General features: G+C 37.4%; 2 protein-coding genes across 4 annotated transcripts in view; one reads left to right on the top strand and one right to left on the bottom strand.

The window, feature by feature from the left end:
- Positions 1–12,737, top strand: part of HACL1 (2-hydroxyacyl-CoA lyase 1) — a 38,972-nt gene that overhangs the window by 13,289 nt on the left and 12,946 nt on the right. For all 3 annotated transcript variants that reach the window (XM_032144275.2, XM_058433686.1, XM_058433687.1), the window contains 5 exons: positions 43–120; positions 1,304–1,398; positions 3,668–3,780; positions 6,647–6,782; positions 11,547–11,652. In XM_032144275.2, coding sequence (XP_032000166.1) covers positions 43–120; positions 1,304–1,398; positions 3,668–3,780; positions 6,647–6,782; positions 11,547–11,652 — 528 coding nt within the window. The remainder of the gene's footprint in view (positions 1–42; positions 121–1,303; positions 1,399–3,667; positions 3,781–6,646; positions 6,783–11,546; positions 11,653–12,737) is intronic.
- The window catches only part of BTD (biotinidase), a 79,310-nt gene that overhangs the window by 60,516 nt on the left and 6,057 nt on the right, over positions 1–12,737 (bottom strand). The window lies entirely within an intron of this gene.

Here is a 12,737-nt window from a genome sequence, read left to right as displayed (position 1 = left end):
GATTGTGAGCTGAATTTTAAGTGATTTTCATTTTCCACGTAGGTTGAAGCTTGTAGATTATATACCAAGTTCTCTGCCCGCCCAAGCAGCATAGAAGCTATTCCTTTTGTTATTGAAAAGGTACGGTATTTAATAACAAGCTCTCCAAGTCAACTGATTTTTCTCAGTTGCTCATGCTTAATGTTATTTTTATTCTCAAAAGAATGAGTGACAATTAGGAACATACCCAGGCAGTTAAAAATGGCATTGTTAGAAAGCTATTTACATTTTAGTGTTCACTGTCATTACATTTAATTATAGAAAGGTAAAATAAGTTATTTTTGGAAAAAGTTTCTCCTGTGTTTTAGGTTTTAAAATTACCTTTTTAATTATACAAAAGTAAAGAGAAAGGTTTATAATGAATCCCTGAGTACCTTTTCTCTTGTGCTTTTGCAAAAGATTATTTTTGAAAATTGGGACTAAACCAAAACCCTCTAAGACCCTCTGTTAGTTAATTAAACAGCATACAGGTTGATTATTCCTTACCGGAAATGCTTTTCAGAAGTGTTTCTGACTGCAGATTTTTTCAGATTTTAGAATATTTGCATATATATAATGAGACATCTTGGGGATGCGACCCAAGTCTAAATATGAAATTCATTTATGTTTCATATGTACCTTATACACATAGTCTGATGATTATTTTTCCCTTGGGGATGCTGAATAAACCGTTCAGACACCTGCATTTTGACTCTGAGCTATCACATGAGGTCAGATGTGGAATTTTCCACTTGTATCATCATCTTGGCACACACTAAGTTTCACAATTTGGAAGATTTTGGATTTTTGGATTACAGATACTCAACCTGTATTATAAATTATAATCAGCATTTATACGTGAAATTACATTTTAGCTGTTTCAAAACCAGGAGTTACAGAAACCATTTGATACGTGTAACAGCATCATAGTTTCTGAAAACACTGCCAGATTACTAAGATTAGGAAGCAGATGAAAGTACATATTACAGTGCAAAAACTTGGCAGGCAGAGCCTGGTGAATAATTTCCAAAACTAAAGTGTAATAGAACATGAATTTTAAAGCCCTAAATGAATACTTTCTTATCTCTCTCCCTTTTAAACAAAAAATCTTTAAAAATGTAGTCAATAGAGGACATTTCAATTTTCATCATAATTATTTTTTTCTCTACCTAAGGATGTCCAGAAAAATGAAAAGTGTTCATTTTCCAGTTTTAAATTATCTTTGAGTAGAATATGATAAGACTGAGATTTTACAAATCTTTTCTTCTACTTGTAATGAACGTAGGCAGTGAGAAGCAGTATCTATGGTCGTCCAGGTGCTTGCTATGTTGACATACCAGCAGATTTTGTGAACCTTCAGGTGAATGTGAATTCTATAAAGTGAGTAATAGTTATGCTGGAATTCTTTCTTCAATGTGCATGTATTATCATAATGCCTACCTCTTTAGAAGAATTTACCCAGCAGTTTATAAGTTAATTTCCATTTGTCTTAACTTGATTATTTAGTAATTAAACTGAATCCTAGCCAAAGGGTTAATTCTCTTAATTAAAATGATATTAGTAGTTATTTCTGGATTTAATTACTAAAGCAAATACTTAGAACTTCCTGAACTCCTCATTGAAATTATTCCTCTAGTAACCATAAATATACATCCCTCGTTAATGTAGTATGGGTCCTTGAGAATCTTTATAATGTAAGCCAAGAGGTTGGGTGATTATTAAAAAGTATTAGGACTCAGGATAAAAAACATCTAGCTGTCTCTCTCTGTGGTTAACAAATACTCCAATGTAGAGGTTTCTATGATTTCTCATATTCTCATATTTCTTAAATAAACACTAAGTGAAAAGAAGTACAAAAAGCATTTTTCACTGGTATCTAAGTCATCCCCTGATAGAGATAGGTACTTAGGGTTAAAGCATCATGGGTACTGTTTAGTGCGTTTCTGCTGTTGTGGACCAAATGGTTCTCTAGTGAGTACAGAGAGACAGTGGGTCTTACTGTATACTCTGTGTACCAAAGAGTGATTTTTTTTCTTTTATTTGAGACTGAGTCTCTCCCTGTTGCCTGGGCTGGAGTGCAGTGGCACGATCTCAGCTCACTGCAACCTCTGCCTCCTGGGTTCCAGCGATTCTCCTGCCTCAGCCTCCCAAGTAGCTGGGATTACAGGCGCCCACCACCATGCTCCACTAATTTTTGTATTTTTAGTAGAGACAGGGTTCCATCATGTTGGCCAGGCTGGTCTCGAACTCCTGACCTTGTGATCCGCCAACCTCAGCCTCACAAAGGGAGGATTACAGGCATGAGCCACCGTGCCCAGCCAGGAGTGATTTTTTATTTCGGAGAGTCGGATGAAAAAGACATTTGTTTATTCTGCCTAATACCTGAACATGATAATCAAAATACTACTAAGGGGAGGAGGGTAAGCTCAGGTAAGTTAACTGTGTAAGCCTTCTTTTAAATTTTATACAGATTGTCCTTTTTTATTATATGTCTAAATATTTTGACAATATGTCTAAATTTTATACAGTATAATTTATATTAATTAGAATAAATGACTATCACAGGACTTGGTGTCCAGAAATACTTAACTGTTTAGAAATATTCAAACTTTCGAATATTTCTTTTACTAATGCATATTGTGATATGAAAATATTAACACCCAGTGAGTGGAAATGTAGTGGGGCCAGGTGCGGTGGCTCACGCCTGTAATTCCAGCACTTTGGGAGGCCGAGGTGGGTGGATCACCTGAGGTAGGAGTTTGAGACCAGCCTGGCCAACATGGTGAAACCCCATCTCTACGAAAAATACAAAAATTAGCCAGGCTTGGTGGCATACGCCTGTAGTCCCAGCTACTCAGAAGGCTGAGGCAGGAGAATCGCTTGAATTTGGGAGATGGAGGTTGCAGTGAGCCGAGATTGCAGTGAGCCAAGTTCGCACCACTGCACTTCAGCCTGGGTGACAGAGTAAGACTCTGTCTCCAAAAAAAAAAAAAAAAAGAGAAATGTGGTAAAGTGTTTAAAAGCATGGACTTTGAAGACAGAATGACTGGTTCAATCCTGTCTCTGCCACGTGCCATCTGGAGATGTCAGACAAGTTACTTTCTCTGAATCTTTTTTTTTCATCAGTGGTGAAATGGAGATGATGTTGATACCTAACCTTATTGTTCTGACAGTTAAATGAGAATAAATGACACGTAGCAAATATTAGATTTTATTATGTTTTTACTGTTATGACAGCTACTACTGCTACTACAGTACAAAGCCATTAACTCAGATTTTCTGTCAATGAATTGGCCATTTCACTGGCTATTAGACGATATCAGGGAATAACTGTTAATTTACTAGATGTGATAATGATGTGATAGTTGAATATAGGAGAAGGTCCTTCTTATTCACAGCTGCATGGAGAAATTTTTAAGGGTGAAGTGTCTTGATGCCTATTATTTAAAATAGTTCACGAAAAATAAATGCATGTTTATGTGTGTATATATGAAACAAATGTGGTAAAATGATATTAAGTTGTTAGATCTACATGGGGGTGTATGGAGATTTATTGTACTATTTTTTCTACCTTTCTATATATTTGAAATTTTCACAATAAAAAGATCATAGTTGGCCTCTTTTAATTAATAGGGCTCTTTTTTTCCAGGTACATGGAGCGCTGCATGTCACCTCCTGTTAGCATGGCAGAAACCTCTGCTGTGTGCATGGCAGCTTCTGTTATTAGGAATGCCAAACAACCCCTTCTTATCATCGGGAAAGGTAGCATGAGTAGAACTCTAAATCTTGCTAGGCTTTTGAAAGTGCCAATTCTTTTTACAAACTTTCATTGTTTATTAATGTCTGTTCTAATGTTTGGAATTGGAATAAGAATTCTCTTCATCCATTTAGCATTATTTGTTTTGAAATTACAGACTTATTCTTTAACGTCCAGAGATCTCACCCTTTTAAGGAAATACTACCTATTTAATTTCTTTGGTCTTATTAGTGAAATGTGTTTATTCTATTATAAAACATTTTGGAAAATCAAGAAAAGTAGAAGTTCCTTCATCTAAGGTAACTATTTTTAACATTTAGTGCATTTCTATTCCTTTTTACACATATATTATGTACTGTGCTCATATTATAGACAGTTTTATATTCTACTTTATTCATTTAAGATTATAGTATTTTTCATCTTAAAAGTATTTCCTAAATATAATTTTTAATGTCTCTTCATGTGTATGTTAACACTTACTTTCTTGGCAAACATTTAAATCTTTGCCAGTAACTGTTTATTTAGAGTAGCTGTGGCAAACATGTTTGTGCCTAAAGCTTTTTCTATATTTAGGATTTAAGTTTCCTAGAAAGAAAAGTTAGAGGGTATGAATATTTTTAAGACTTTTAGTACATACTGTCATATTGCTTTCTCTGGAGGTGTTGTACCAACCAGTTTATACTCCTGTCAGCAATTTATTATAGTATCCATTTTGTGTTCTGGAACTGAGGCTGCTGGGATCACCTATGACCATGCTAATCAATTATCAACTGCTTAGGAACTAAATCTGTAGAAACTAAAAATAGTTTGATAGTGTATGACAAAAAAATTGAGGTCAGAACTGAGTGGAATGTGTTGTGTGATGTATTAGCTCTGTGACTTTGGGAAACAACTGCTTTGAGTCTCAGATTACCTCACTTGTAAAATAGGGATATTAACTACCTCAATAGGGTATAATTAAATAGCAAAATATGTGGAAAGCACTCAGTGGATGCTAGTTTTCATTCTTCTTTTAACAAACATTTGATAAATGCTTATGATAAGGCAGGGATTACACAAAACATTCATGAGGGATACAGAGAAATAGTGGTTCCTACCTATTGGGGAGGGGAGATAGACCTGGTAACAAGTAAGTGCGGTATGCTCTTGTGCGATGTGTACAGAGAGGTTGAGGTGGGTTTTCAAGGAAAGCAGCAACAATTTGCTTGTGTAGATAGTATGGAAGGACTATCCAGAAGAGATGACACAACAGCTGCATCTTGAAAAAGCAGACAGTAGTTCACCAAGTGGACAGAGACCAAAGGCAAAGCAGGAAGAGAGAACTGAGTGTACAAAGACATTGAGACAGGAAGGAGAATACAAGAAAACTTTCTGGATGAAAAGAAAAGGAACTATTTTTCATCATATGTGTATGAGAAGGGATTTTAAGGTAGTTTTGTAGAGTGGAGCATTATATTGAATCTGCAAGTGCGTGATACTATTTACTAGTATTCAGTAGAGAATTATATATACAGAATATGGAATAATATACTAGCCTTGAAAAAGTATAAAATAGCAAAAAAAAAAAGTGGTCTTGATGACATTAGAAATGGAATATTTGAACAATAAGGTATTTTTAATGTCCTTATTATTCCAAGGGAATAGGGCAGAGGGTTATTCCCAGGCACATAACTGTGAAAACAAATGATAACATGGGCCGAGTGTGGTGGCTCACGCCTGTAATCCCAACACTTTGGGAGGCTGAGGTGGGCGGATCACCTAAGGTCAGGAGTTCGAGACCATCCTGGCCAACATGGTGAAACCCTGTCTCTACTGAAAACACAAAAATTAGCTGGGCATGGTGGCAGGCGCCTGTAATCCCAGCTACTTGGGAGGCTGAGGCAGGAGAATCGCTTGAACCCGGGAGGTGGAGGTTGCAGTGAACCGAGATCGCGCCATTGCACTCCAGCCTGGGTGACAAGAGTGAGACTTTGCCTCAACAACAACAAAAAAGATAATGTGTCCCACTGGGGTTAGCTGTGTTACAATCACACAATTATAGAGCCTGTAGAAAGATCTGCAGATCTTTAGAAACTTAATGCACCTTAGAATTTCCAGGCCTGGACTAGGAGACCTTGTGTAGAGGAAGTTTACTGGAGATGAGGACCAACATATGAGGGTAGAGAGAGCCTTTCTCTTTCAGGGCAACATTTTTCCCTGGCCACCTGGGCCTCTCAAGATAGTGTGTTCAGGGACTTGTAGAGTGTAGTTCAGTAGGACCATAGCATAGAATGGGTAAGTGACAGTAGCAAGAGTTGTGAGATGTGACTTTTGTTTTGGGATAGACATCCTTCAGAATAATTGAGAGGAAATATTGGTGGAAATAATTGAGAGGAAATATTGGTGGAAAATTAGAACTCTTACTTTGTTAAGCGTTTTAAAATACCAGTGATAAAAACTGTACTCACAATTTGTTTTGAGTTTAAGCCCAGGTATAGGCAGAAGGAGAGTATTTGAGAAGATCTACAAGCAATTTCTTAGGAGGTCAAGGAAGGAGGATTGCTTGAGCCCATGAGTTCAAGACCAGCAGAACAGGCTGGGCGATATAGGGAGACCTTGTCTATACAGAAAATTTTTAAAGTAGCTGAGTGCGGTGGTGGTGTGTGTCTGTAGTCCCAGCAATTCAGGAAGCTGAGGAGGGAAGATTGCTTGAGCCAGGGAGGCAGAGGTTACAGTGAGCCAAAATCATGCCACTGCACTCCAGCGTGGGTGATAGAGTGAGTCCCTGTCTCAAAACATAAATAAGTAAAAAGCAATTTCACATGAACTTTTTTAAGGGTCACAGTGCCTATAGCTTAACTGAATTGTCCAATACATTTGCATTTCTTACAGGTGCTGCTTACGCTCATGCAGAAGAGAGTATCAAGAAATTGGTGGAGCAATATAAACTGCCATTTTTGCCCACCCCTATGGGGAAGGGTGTTGTCCCTGACAACCATCCATACTGTGTAGGTGCAGCCAGATCCAGGTGTGTGGCATTCCAGATTTTAAATACAATGGCTTAGTAGATTTTAGGCTAATTTAAATTATTTTGTGATCTTCATCTAGGATGGAGTTCTGAAAGAATTGTGGAATTTTAAGCATACCTGTTTATTTTTGGACTATCTTCTGGCTTTCATTTCATAGGAGAAATCTGCAGTCATTCAAATTATTATTGCTCTGTACATAATATGTTGTTTTTCCATGGCTGCTCCCAAGATTTTCCTTTATCTTTTGTTTTCAGCAGTTTAAGTATGATGTGTCTGGACATGATTTATTTTAATTTAGCGTTTTGGGATTCTCAAATCTTGAATCTTAAAATTTATGTCTTTCTCTAAATTTGGAAAGTTTTCATTATTCTTTCTTCAAATATTTTTTCTATGTCAAGCTTCATCCATTTTGATATTGTCTGACATGTCCCTGAGTATCTATTCATTTCTTTTTAATCCTTTTATTTTATATTTTGTTTCTCTGCTGCGATCTTCTATTTTTACATTTCTTTCAAGAATATTTTTCTATAATTCATGATGGAGTAAGTTATAATAGTTTCTGCAGTCTTTGTTTATTAATTCCAACATCTGAGTCATCTCAGATTGGCATCTGTTCATTATCTTTTCTTTTGAGAGTTGATCACATTTTTCTGGCTCTTTTTGTACTGAGTAATTTTGGATTATATCCTGGATTTTTGAATATTATATTTGGAGATTCTGGGTCATATTAAAATCCTCTGTAGAATGTTGATTTTTGTTGGTTTCTCTTAGCAATCAATCAACGTGATTATATTAGCTTGACTACAAATCGAAGTGTGAACTTAACCATATGTAAGTAGTTCCAGGGTCACTTCAGTTTCAGAGCCTTTGCTGTGCTGTTTTGAGTCTGTCTGCACATGTCCAGCTCAGGGGTGAGCCCCAGACGTGTACTGGTTCATACCCAGAATTAGGGATTTATTTTCTCTCCTCTGTAGGCTCCACACCCCCACTCTCCCATTCTCAGGTGCCCCTTTTCCTGGCTCTTGCTGCTCCCTTATAGTATCACATAACTAAAGCTGCCCTCTGAACAAGCTGCAGAAGAAAAAAATAATGGGGATTGTCCCCATACTCTTCAGACCACAGGGACCCTTTTTCCCAATCCCTCTTGCATCAAAGATGATGTTTCTCTTGGAATTTTAGCTGCTTGGGAGCCACCACCATGCAGTTCTGCAGTAGGGCTGCCCTCAGAGCAGAGCTGGGAGATAAAGAAAAAAAAAAAATCTGACCATTTCCCCCCATACTCTCCAGCTTGCAGTGGCCCTTTTCCTGATCCTTTGGCCAAAAAAACAGTTTCTCTGTAAGTTTTTGCTGCATGCAGTTCTGCAACTAGGCCTGCCTTTGAGTCAAAGCCAGGAGACAAAACACGGGGGAGAAATACCTTGGAAACTCACCCTCTGTGTGGGTTGCTTCTTCAAACTTATCCAATCTTGGCTAGTATTGGAAGTTTCCTCTTTTTAGATTTTTAAGACATGCTTTTTAATGTACTGTAACTTTTTTCTTTTTAATTTCTTGAAATGTCTTTATTATGAAATATTCTAACTATACACACAGGAAGAGAGAATAATGAACACTTACATAACCACCACTCAACTTTATCAGCATCAACATAAAAAATACAGACAGATGAATCTCTCAGTAGAAAAGGTTTCATTTGGGAATAATGTATAAGAAGTAGGATTACATTAGTTATTAACATTATTTTATATTGCTTTAGGGTTTGTTTTGTTTTGTTTTTTTTTTGAGACAGAGTCTTGCTCTGTCGCCCAGGCTGGAGTGCAGTGGCGCGATCTTGGTTCACTGCAAGCTCCGTCTCCTGGGTTCACACCATTCTCCTGTCTCAGCCTCCTGAGTAGCTGGGACTACAGGCGCCTACCACCACGCCTGGCTAATTTTTTGTGTTTTTAGTAGAGATGGCGTTTCACCGTGTTAGCCAGGATGGTCTCGATCTCCTGACTTTGTGATCCGTCCGCCTCAGCCTCCCAAAGTGCTGAGATTACAGGTGTGAGCCACTGCGCCCGGCCAGTTTTTGTTTTTTTTTTTTGGAGACAGGGTCTTGCTCTATTGCCTGGACTGGAGTGCAGTGGTGCGATCACAGCTGATTGCAACCTCTGCCTGCTGGGCTAAAGCAATCCTCCCACCTCAGCCTCCCAAGTATTAATAGCTGGAACTACAGGTGTGTGCCACTATAACCCAGCTAATTTTTGTATTTTTTGTAGAAACGAGGTTTCACCATGTTGCCCATGCTGGTCTTGATCTCCTGGGCCCAAGGAATCCACCCACCTAGGCCTCCCAAAGTGCTAGGATTACAGGCATGAGCAGACCATACCTGGCCTAAGGTGTTTTTTTTTTTTCTTTTTAGGAAGCAGAAAATTATGGATTCATTTGCAGTCCCCTAAATATCTTTTTTGATCCCATTTCTTCCTTCCCTTTCTGTAGTTTTTACTGTCACGTATTTGGTGTTCTTCATATTTTCATTCATGGGTTAAAATTAATTCTGAGGGTTTTTAATTTTTATTTTGTAGAGACAGGGCCTCACTGTGTTGCCCAGGCTGAACTCAGACCCCTAGGCTCAAGTGATCCTTCCACCTTGTCTTCCCAAAGTGCTGGGATTACAGGTGTGAGCACCTGGCTTCTGAGGGCTTTTTAAATATAATGTTTGCTGCTAGATTTTTAATTGTTCCTCACTTAATGCTATCTTAATATATCGTCTTTTTATTTATATTACTATATACAGTAACCAAGTTAATTCTTACACTATTAATTTTTTATACTTAGGTTGAAATGAAGTTTATCTTCAATCTAGCCAGATTTTAAGAGGATAATATTAATGACATTACCAGTGTAAAAAAGGTTGCAAGGGCCTATAAATAATTGAATCAATGATTTCAAGAGTTTTAGAGTATCAGTAAGCAAGTCTGTCCTGCTGATTGCAGTTATCTGTTTGTTAAATTGGGTCTCATAGGACTAATACAATATTGAAGATGATTTTTGAGTATGTACTTAATTTTTGAGTATATAATTTATGTGAAAAATTGCATTTATCACCGAAGAAGACAAAAGCAGTAAATACAGATCCTGTATGGCAAAAGACAGGAAAAATGGGAAACAGATAAAAGAAGCAGAAAAATGAGAAGTGAAAAACAAAACAAAACCCAAAGCAATTATGATAATAAACTCTCCTGGAAAAAGGCAGACATTCAGATTAGATTAGTAATAACAGCAACTATATGTGTTATAAGAGCCACATCTGAAACATAATGATACAGATTTAAAACAAGACTGGGCAAAGATATGTGAAGTAAAGAAAAAGAAAGCAAGGGTGGTTGTATTATGAAAGTAAAAATCATTAAAAGATTAGAAGTTATATTGACAGAAGTATTAGAATATATAAAATAAAACATAGAAATCTAATTGGTATAATATTTTAGAAAGCAATTCTGGAATATCAATCAAGTCTTAAAAATAACCTGCTTCTAGGGACCAATGTGAAGAGTGCCTTAAGACTTAAGTGTGAAGATGTGCAACCCAGCACTATTAATAACAAAATATCCAGCAATTGAGAAAACATTAAATAAATTTTGGTATATTGTGTTCAGCAAAATATGTAGCCTTTAAAAGTTGTATTTAAGAACTTAATGAGAAAGGAAAACTTTTTTTTTTTTTTTCGAGACAGAGTCTCGCTCTGTCGCTAGGCTGGAGTGCAGTGGTGTGATCTCAGCTCACTGCAACCTCTGTCTCCTGGGTTCAAGCAATTCTTCTGCCTCAGCCTCCCGAGTAGCTGGGACTACAGGTGCCCACTACCACGCCCAGCTAATTTTTGTATTTTTAGTAGAGACGCGGTTTCACTATGTTGGCCAGGGTGGTCTCCATCTGTTGACCTCGTGATCTGCCTATCTCTGCCTCCCGAAGTGTTGGGATTACAGGCAGGAGCCACTGCACCAGGCCAGGAAAACATTTATGTAAGCAAAAGTATATGAGACAGCCAGGCGCAGTGGTTCATGCCTGTAATCCAAACAATTTGGGAGGCCAAGGTGAAACCAGGAGTTCGAGACTAGCCTGGGCAAGATGGCAAAACCCCATCTCTACAAAAAATTAAAAATTAGCCAGGTGCAGTGGCACGTGCCTGCAGTCCCAACTGCTCAGGAGGCTGAGGTAGGAGGATCGCTTAAGCCTGAGAGGTAGAGGGTGCAGTGAGCCATGATTGCACCACTGCATTCCAGCCCGGGGAAAAGAGAGAGACCCTGTCTCAAAACAAAACAAAAAAAAGTGTATGAGACAGTATTATAGTATATAAGCTCAACTATGTAAAAATATATTTGCATAGAAAAAAAAGTAGATGAACATTTGCCAGTATATTCATAATAGTTTATAAGTTGAACGTATTATGGGGTGATTTTGTTTTTTGCCTTATACTTTTTCTGTTTTTTTCTGGATTGCCTACAGTGGACTTGTACTAATTTTTCTAATTATAAAAAAGTAATAAAAGAGTGTAGATACAGCTTATGGTAATTTTTTTTTTACTTAATTTATATTTTGGTTAACTATTTATATAGAATGGTTTTATAAATTATTTTAGCTTGAAAGATCAAATATACCCTAGAAGCTGATTCTGAAGTCTGATGTAAGCTCCAAATAATTTAGACTTTTCAAATACTTTAGAGATAAATTTTAGAATAATTCAAATAAGAAATATAGTTATACTTTCATATCAATTTTTTTAATAGGGCTTTGCAATTTGCTGATGTAATTGTGTTATTTGGTGCCAGACTAAACTGGATTTTACATTTTGGACTGCCTCCAAGATATCAGCCAGATGTGAAGTTTATCCAGGTACTTAGAGAGGAGGAACTTAAAATCAGAAATGTCTGTGTTCATTATTCTCCCTATCAGCCGTAATCAGCTCTGTTTTCTTCTTGATTTCTATAAAAAAAACTGTTCTCTTTTTACACAAGTAGAATTTTATAAATTGTCTAACTTAATTACAGGTACCAAAATAAGCTTCCTTTTCTAGCCTATGAAACATAATGTGCCACTTCTAGCCAGAAAACCTTTCAAAATCAAGTTTCAAATAGTTTAAAAAGCATAATTTGTCTTTTCTTCACAATTCAAGTATATTTAAAGGTAGAGAAAAGAGACTTGAGTAGGATGGTAGACTAGAACAAAACATTTGGCCTTGTTAGGGAGTGAGGTTTTCTTTCAGATGCCAAAACTTTCACCTTTCCGATGGGAATTTCTAAATGACACTGTTTTACATGTCATTAAACAGCATCCGGAATGTATTCTGACCTGCCTTTGATGATTCTTATATCATTATGACCCACCTTATAAGCCAGTTTCTTTACTGGTGTGGAAAGTACTACCTGCATAGTGGCATGCAAACCTTTTTGCCCTACACGGATTGGCCCCATTTTACTTGATGTTTTTGCTTGGTTGTTGTTTTTGAGACAGCATCTTGCTCTGTCACCCAGGCAGGAGTGCAGTGGCATGATAATGGCTCACTTCAACCTCAACCTCTTGAGCTTAAGTGATCCTCCCGCCTCAGCTTCCTGACATGCTGGGACTATAGACGCTTACAACAATGCCTGGCTAATTTTAATTTTTTTGTAAAGACAAAGTCTCGCCATATTGCCCAGGCTGGTCTCACACTCCTGGCCTCAAGCAATTCTCCTACCTCAGCCTCCCAAAATGCCGGATTACAGACTTGAGCCACTGTGCTTGGGTTGCTTGATGTTTGATGAGCCAGCTACAGTTGCCCTTTTCTCAGTCTACCTTTTACTTCTTAAGAAGTCAACTTCTAATTGCTCCTTTCCCAGCTGAGCCCGTTGAGAACTAAAACCGCAGACAAGCAAGACGGAGTTACCTGGAAGATGCCAATACCTCTTGATTGCCCTCTTGATTATAGAATGAGATACATC

The sequence above is a fragment of the Hylobates moloch genome, unplaced genomic scaffold, assembly GCF_009828535.3.
Source record: "Hylobates moloch isolate HMO894 unplaced genomic scaffold, HMol_V3 SCAFFOLD_22, whole genome shotgun sequence".
In the NCBI taxonomy this organism is placed as follows: Eukaryota; Metazoa; Chordata; class Mammalia; order Primates; family Hylobatidae; genus Hylobates; species Hylobates moloch.
This window is presented reverse-complemented; position numbering and strand designations above follow the sequence as displayed.